An 8,613-nucleotide genomic window follows, 5' to 3' on the forward strand; every position below is an offset into this window, starting at 1 on the left:
GAACAACAGAGAGAGAAAGAGAGCTGGGAGGGAGGGAGGGAGGGAGGGAGGGAGGGAGGGAGGGAGGGAGGGAGGGAGGGAGGGAGGGAGGGAGGGAGGGACAAGGAGATTGATCCCAAATCAACTTATGTTTTTATTTTCTGTCTTTATGTATGAACTTAGTATTTGATCTCCTCGCGGATGATGGCATTACACATGAACTGAGTTTATGAACCATAAAGATCAGACTATCTTGATGATTATGATGCTTCTTCTCTATCATTTCAACTTCCATAGTTTTGGTTGGCTCCAGAATGAGATAAAGGATAATGATTAATATACCATAGAAAGAGCACGGAAAGTGACCTACGCAAGATTGCTTCAATTTTCTTTGTATCTTTATGATGGTTCCAATCCTTTCATTCAACTCATGTCACTTTGTTCCAGATCCACTCCCAGGAGAATATACGAGAACTATGATGCTATGGTTTGCGGAACCTATCAGATGCTTCGGAGTGTTCCATTCCGTTTTAAAATCCTACTTCGGTGATGTCATAAATAATGCATTCCATCCCTTTGTGACATCACAGAGAGAGACAAAGAGAGAGAATTAAATATTAGAACTATGTGCTGAGGTTCTTTGTCGGAGTTATTCTCTCTCTCTCCCTCTGACATTTTACTGTGTATCTATGTTTGGGTACAGGACTCACCCACATACACCCACGCATGTTGACACACAAACACACATAAAGACGTTTCTTATAACACTGAAGGACTTTATTAGTGAACCGATAGATTCCATCTATGTCCAGGATTATCGATAGCCGTATCTCTCTGTTGTTTCCTAGGAGACGCAAGGCAATAAATAAGCAATAACTTAGTAGTGAAATGATTGGACGGTATGCTCAACATCACGGTCCAATCACATCTAACACAACACCAGTCAAAAGAAAGCTCTGTCCTCAATAAATAAGTCAAATCAAATAAATAAACAACAAGGCAGTTCTATGTGGTTCTTCAAGACGGTTCTACGCTGGTTCTTCTACAGAACGCTCTACTATCTGGAGTTGTAGTGTCCGTTCAGTAGATCACTCCGCTGGGCAGGAGTCAGCACCGGTTCTCCTCTGATTGTCTCGGTTCTCATGGTTCTAAATTATGGTTCCAGACCTTTAAGTTCTCTAGAGTAAGAGAAGAGAGCAAATTGTCAGTATTTAGCTGTTGAATTGACCAATTGCCAGTAATAAAGACTTCCAGGAGGTTAGACAGGTATGTTAGACAGGAGGTTAGCCAGGAGGTTAGCCAGGAGGATAGACAGGTATGTTAGACAGGTATGTTAGCCAGGAGGTTAGCCAGGAGGTTAGACAGGTATGTTAGCCAGGAGGTTAGCCAGAAGGATAGCCAGGAGGATAGACAGGAGGTTAGAGAGGTATGTTAGCCATGAGGTTAGTCAAGAGGTTAGACAGGTATGTTAGTCAGGAGATTAGACAGGTATGTTAGTCAGGAGATTAGACAGGTATGTTAGCCAGGAGGTTAGCCAGGAGGATAGCCAGGTATGTTAGCCAGGAGGATATACAGGTATGTTCGCCAGGAGGTTAGCCAGGTATGTTAGCCAGGAGGTTAGCCAGGTATGTTAGCCAGGAGGTTAGCCAGGTATGTTAGCCAGGAGGTTAGAGAGATGGTCCAGCAACCTGAGGGTCGACAGTTTCAATCCAAGTCTGACAGGAAAATCTGGGTAAAGAATGTGAAGGCTTTGGGACATCATGGTCCAGAGACCAGGTACCAGAGACCAGTCTAAAGCAAGACGGAGCCTTTAATTCGTGTTTTAACAGACATGCATGAGGAGAATGCTGAAAGGCCAGTTTGTTTAACTGAAGGGATTTATGTGTGTGAGGTCACAGTGACTTAGACATTCATGTGTGCGAGAGCATGTGTGTGTGTGTGTGTGTGTGTGTGTGTGTGTGTGTGTGTGTGTGTGTGTGTGTGTGTGTGTGTGTGTGTGTGTGTGTGTGTGTGTGTGCAAGTGTACGTGTGTGTGTGTGTGTGTGTGTGGGCAAGCGTGCGTGTGTGTGTGTGTGTGTGTGTGTGTGTGTGTGCAAGTGTCCGTGTGTGTGCGTGTGCGTGCGTGCGCGCGCGCGTGTGTGTGCGTGTGTGTGTGGGGTTATGAGACATCACCAGTAATCCAGTCTAATACTGCATTCTTACACCTCCTCATGTGACGCAATTCACACTCCCACCCACCTACGCACGCACACACACACACACACACACACACACACACACACACACACACACACACACACACACACACACACAAACGCACCTGAATGCGGTTTGTTGCAGTCTCAACAGGTGTGTGTGTCTTACCTGCTGATGGTCACACCGTGATGTCACAGGGTGTGGTCTTCTGGAGCTGTTGCTTCTCACTGCTGGAGGCCAGGTAGGCAACCAGGAAGTTCTTATGTGTCCTGTAACTGGCAGACAGACGCACAGAGAGAGGGAGTTTACTCTTATAGCGTGCAATCCGTTCTGCCACAAATGGAGCTTGAATTGCACAACAGCATTCAAAGAGACCAAGTTTTTCATTCAGTTAGTTTTAGATTTTAGGGAATGTGAATCACACCATGGTTTTTATTTAACTAGGCAAGTCAGTTAAAGAACAAATTGTTATTTACAGTGACAGTCTACCGGAGAACAGTGTGTTAATTGGTGTGCTCAGGGGTAGAGTGACAGATTTATACCTTGTCAGCTTGGGGATTCGATCCTATCAACCTTTCAGTTACTGGCCCAACACTCTAACCACTAGGCTACCTGCCACCCCAGGCAACATGGGCTGGTTTCACATCCACTACACTATCACAGCATCCTAGCAGGATTCAGAAATCAATTCCACTACACTACCACAGCATCCTAGCAGGATTCAGAAATCAATTCCACTACACTACCACAGCATCCTAGCAGGATTCAGAAATCAATTCCACTACACTACCACAGCATCCTAGCAGGATTCAGAAGTCAATTCCACTACACTACCACAGCATCCTAGCAGGATTCAGAAATCAATTCCACTACACTACCACAGCATCCTAGCAGGATTCAGAAATCAATTCCACTACACTACCACAGCATCCTAGCAGAGTCCAGTATTCCAGCACCACACAGTTGACTGTAAAATCGATTCAGATGAACATGGGCTCATTATTACCCGTGGTTAGCTTACATTAACTGTATATATTTTTTGCTTGTCTAATACAATAGGTTTCTACTGTATATGGCTCTGCTATCACTCATGTCTTTAGCTACATTGTCAAAAACCAATTAGTCTTATAGGTAACAACATAACGTAGATTATGAAAGTTCAATCAGTAAAAAGCTGGTCTGAATGAATTGTCACTTGTCATTAATCTAGTAAACTCATATAATTCACATTGCTTCCTATCTCACTCATCAGCATAATGTTACCTCATCAGTATAAATGTTACCTCATCAGCATAATGTTACCTCATCAGTATAATGTTACCTCATCAGCATAATGTTACCTCATCAGCATAATGTTACCTCATCAGTATAAATGTTACCTCATCAGCATAATGTTACCTCATCAGCATAGCAGGTATCTATGGTAGTGTCTATAATGTTACCTCATCAGTATAAATGTTACCTCATCAGCATAATGTTACCTCATCAGTATAAATGTTACCTCATCAGCATAATGTTACCTCATCAGCATAATGGTACCTCATCAGCATAATGTTACCTCATCAGCATAGCAGGTATCTATGGTAGTGTCTATAATGTTACCTCATCAGTATAAATGTTACCTCATCAGCATAATGTTACCTCATCAGCATAATGGTACCTCATCAGCATAATGTTACCTCATCAGCATAGCAGGTATCTATGGTAGTGTCTATAATGTTACCTCATCAGCATAGCAGGTATCTATGGTAGTGTCCATAGTGTTACCTCATCAGCATAGCAGGTATCTATGGTAGTGTCTATAATGTTACCTCATCAGCATAATGTTACCTCATCAGCATAGCAGGTATCTATGGTAGTGTCTATAATGTTACCTCATCAGTATAAATGTTACCTCATCAGCATAATGTTACCTAATCAGCATAATGTTACCTCATCAGCATAATGTTACCTCATCAGCATAGCAGGTATCTATGGTAGTGTCTATAATGTTACCTCATCAGCGTAATGTTACCTCATCAGCATAATGTTACCTCATCAGCATAGCAGGTATCTATGGTAGTGTCTATAATGTTACCTCATCAGTATAAATGTTACCTCATCAGCATAATGTTACCTCATCAGCATAGCAGGTATCTATGGTAGTGTCTATAGTGTTACCTCATCAGCATAGCAGGTATCTATGGTAGTGTCTATAATGTTACCTCATCAGCATAATGTTACCTCATCAGCATAATGTTACCTCATCAGCATAGCAGGTATCTATGGTAGTGTCTATAATGTTACCTCATCAGTATAAATGTTACCTCATCAGCATAATGTTACCTCATCAGCATAGCAGGTATCTATGGTAGTGTCTATAATGTTACCTCATCAGCATAGCAGGTATCTATGGTAGTGTCTATAATGTTACCTCATCAGCATAATGTTACCTCATCAGCATAATGTTACCTCATCAGCATAGCAGGTATCTATGGTAGTGTCTATAATGTTACCTCATCAGCATAGCGTCACGTCTCAGCCTATGAGCATGGCAATTCCACCACGGTTGCTGATGAACCTATTGGCTCACTCGTGCAATAATCACCTTCCTGTCTTTCAATCAATGGGCATGAATCAAGGGGAGTATATACACTGAGGGGACAAAACATTAGGAACACCTGCTCTTCCCATGACACAGACTGACCAGGTGAATCCAGGTGAAAGCTATGATCCCTTATTGAGGTCACCTGTTAAATCCATCTGTGTAGATGAAGGGGAGGAGACGGGTTAAAGAAGGATTTTTAAGCCTTGAGACAATTGAGACATGGATTGTGTATGTGTTCCATTCAGAGGGTGAATGGGCAAGACAAAAGATTTAAGTGACTTTGAACAGGGTGTGGTAGTAGGTGCCAGGTGCACAGGTTTGTGTCAAGAACTGCAACGCTGCTGGGTTTTTCACGGTTGAAGGGGGGGGGGGGTGTTGATGTGTATACACTATATGTACAAAAGTATGTGGAATTAAGGTTTATTCCCAGGTTGGCCATGATTTTAAGTAAGAATTTGTTCATAACTGACTTGCCTAGTTAAATGAAGGTTAAATACATTTTGCTTTTAAATTCAACCACACCCGTTGCTGACAGGTGTATATAAATCGAGCACACAGTCATGCAATCTCCATAGACAAACATTGGCAGTAGAATGGCCTTACTGAAGAGCTCAATGACTTTTAATGTGGCACCGTCCTAGGATGCCACCTTTCCAACAAGTCAGTTTGTCAAATTTTTGCTCTGCTAGAGCTGCCATTGTCAACTGCAAGTTCTGTTATTGTGAAGTGGAAATGTTTAGGAGAAACAACGGCTCACCCATGAAGTGGTAGGCCGCAGAAGCTTGCAGATTGGGACCGCCGAGTGTCCTTGGTTGCAACACTCACTACTGAGTTACAAACTGCCTCTGGAAGCAACTTCAGCACAATAACTGTTTGTTGAGAGCTTCATGAAATGAATCCTATCTGAACCAGACCACTGCCCCTCTCCTATCTGAACCAGACCACTGCTCTCTCCTATCTGAACCAGACCACTGCTCTCTCCTATCTGAACCAGACCACTGCTCTCTCCTATCTGAACCAGACCACTGCTCTCTCCTATCTGAACCAGACCACTGCTCTCTCCTATCTGAACCAGACCACTGCCCTCTCCTATCTGAACCAGACCACTGCTCTCTGAACAGTACAAACTGCTCTCTGAACAGTACAAACTGCTCTCTGAACAGTACAAACTGCTCTCTGAACAGTACAAACTGCCCTCTGAACAGTACAAACTGCTCTCTGAACAGTACAAACTGCAGGCCATTATGAGGAATCCCAGGCCCATGTATCATATCTGCTCTGACTTGGACTGTTGACTTTGTCCCTCATTTAGACATTTCTCGTAAATGACATAACGGGGTTACTGATTGATAAGGTGTGGTGTGTGTGTGTGTGTGTGTGTGTGTGTGTGTGTGTGTGTGTGTGTGTGTGTGTGTGTGTGTGTGTGTGTGTGTGTGTGTGTGTGTGTGCGCTGAGTCCACCTTTGTGTTCATCAGGCATCGTCTATGTCCAAGTAAATATATGATTTCTCATAGTCATAAAAGGTATTGCCTTGATATAGTCATGAGCAGTATCAAGGTATGTCAGCGTGGGCGAGGGGGTGTATAAGGGTTTGTTGAGGATGTGTGCAGGTGTTTCAATGATGCGTTACCCTGAGTTAAAGGGGGGGGGGGGGGCGTTTTGGAGTGTTCGTGTCACTACCATTGTGTTAAAGGTGTGTTATGGTCGTATTCGTGTTGTGTTTACATTGTGTTAATGTTGTGTTATGGTTGCATCATGAACAGTACGTTTGGGTTGTGTCGTGGTTGAGTTAACGTTGTGTCATTGTTACTTACTGTGCACAGGTCATGAGCAGTACGTTTGGGTTGTGTTATGGCTGTTATGGTTGTATTAACATTGTGTTATGGTTGTATTAACGTTTTGTTATGGTTGAATACACATTGTGTTATGGTTGTGTTAATGTTGTGTTATGGTTGTATTAACATTGTGCCATATAAACATTGTGTTACGGTTGTGTTAACGTTGTGTTATGGTTGTATTAACATTGTGCCATATAAACATTGTGTTATGGTTGTATTAACGTTGTGTTATGGTTGTATTAACGTTTTGTTATGGTTGAATACACATTGTGTTATGGTTGTGTTAATGTTGTGTTATGGTTATATTAACGTTGTGTTATGGTTGTATTAGGTCTATACTCACTGTCTGCAGATCAGGCTAAAAGCTATCCAGGCTGTCAGCTTGCTACTACTAACAAGGGAAGACTTCTTCCATGAGGTTTAATGGTAGTTGGCATCCAATAAATGTGGCATTACTGCCCCCTACTAGGCTGGAGTATAACTACCTTGTACTTTGCTTGAAAAAAAAGTCAAATGAATCAACAAATACCCTGCCGTCTAACCGTACACTCATTTAAAACACACCACCCTACTCCACTATTTAAACCTACCTAGTCCGACCTCAGGCCAACATCCTGAAAGGACGGAACGGGACACCAACAAATACCCTGCCGTCTAACCGTACACTCATTTAAAACACACCACCCTACTCCACTATTTAAACCTACCTAGTCCGACCTCAGGCCAACATCCTGAAAGGACGGAACGGGACACCAACACTCAACAAACCCTGTAACTCTTCTGAGGTCAAATCTCGTACACCCAAACATTTCTCAGTTCCACCACAACCTCAGCGGCTGCCACCACAACCTCAGCGGCTGCTACCACAACCTCAGCGGCTGCCACCACAATCTCAGCGGCTGCCACCACAACCTCAGCGGCTGCTACCACAACTTCAGCGGCTGCCACCACAACCTCAGCGGCTGCCACCACAACCTCAGCGGCTGCCACCACAACCTCAGCGGCTGCCACCACAACCTCAGCGGCTGCCAACACAACCTCAGCGGCTGCCAACACAACCTCAGCGGTTGTCAACACAACCTCTATTTTCTGCAACTTTACGTTCCATCCCGGCAGTGCAATTACTCACCATTGCTATGAACGCCAAAACAAACAAACAAAAAATCTTACTGAAGCATACAGTATATCACTCGTCGGGCCAATCCCTCTGTACTGATAGAGATCTATTACTCACACCACTCCTCTCGGGATCCTTCCCTGTCTTGACTCATCTTCCTCTACTTTCTTCACTGCCTCTGTAACAGTATAACTTTAGACCGTCCCCTCGTCCCCATACCCGGGCGCGAACCAGGGACCCTCTGCACACATCAACAACAGTCAACCACAAAGCATCGTTACCCATCGCTCTACAAAAGCCGCGGCCCTTGCAGAGCAAAGGGGAACCACTACTTCAAGGTCTCAGAGCAAGTGACGTCACTGATTGAAACGCTATTTAGCTCGAACCACCGCTAACTAAGCTAGCCGTTTCACATCCGTTACACACCGGAATACATCGACCTCAACCCCGGTGCCTCTCTCTCTCTCTCTCTCCGGATCCTTCTGATCCCCAGCCCCATGGGCACCCCCACAATTAACACATATCGCTTCTAGCCGCAGGGTAGCCTGGTGGTTAGAGCGTTGGGCTAGTAAACCGGAAGGTTGCAAGTTTAAACCCCCCCAGCTGACAAGGTACAAATCTGTCATTCTGCCCCTGAACAGGCAGTTAACCCACTGTTCCTAGACCAGTTAACCCACTGTTCCTAGACCAGTTAACCCACTGTTCCTAGACCAGTTAACCCACTGTTCCTAGACCAGTTAACCCACTGTTCCTAGACCAGTTAACCCCACTGTTCCTAGACCAGTTAACCCACTGTTCCTAGACCAGTTAACCCCACTGTTCCTAGACCAGTTAACCCACTGTTCCTAGACCAGTTAACCCCACTGTTCCTAGACCAGTTAAACCCACTGTTCCTA

General features: G+C 44.1%; 1 protein-coding gene across 1 annotated transcript in view; it reads right to left on the minus strand.

Annotated features, from left to right (window-relative positions):
* Positions 1-734: 734 nt before the first annotated feature.
* areg (amphiregulin) overlaps positions 735-8,613 on the minus strand; it is a 17,332-nt gene continuing 9,453 nt past the window's right edge. Inside the window, exons 5-6 of the mRNA XM_036936479.1 lie at positions 2,344-2,450; positions 735-1,157 (exon numbers count right to left, since the gene is read on the minus strand). Of these exons, the coding sequence (XP_036792374.1) occupies positions 2,354-2,450 (97 nt within the window). The 3' untranslated portion in view covers positions 735-1,157; positions 2,344-2,353. The remainder of the gene's footprint in view (positions 1,158-2,343; positions 2,451-8,613) is intronic.

The sequence above is a fragment of the Oncorhynchus mykiss genome, chromosome 11 (assembly GCF_013265735.2).
Source record: "Oncorhynchus mykiss isolate Arlee chromosome 11, USDA_OmykA_1.1, whole genome shotgun sequence".
Lineage (NCBI taxonomy): Eukaryota > Metazoa > Chordata > Actinopteri > Salmoniformes > Salmonidae > Oncorhynchus > Oncorhynchus mykiss.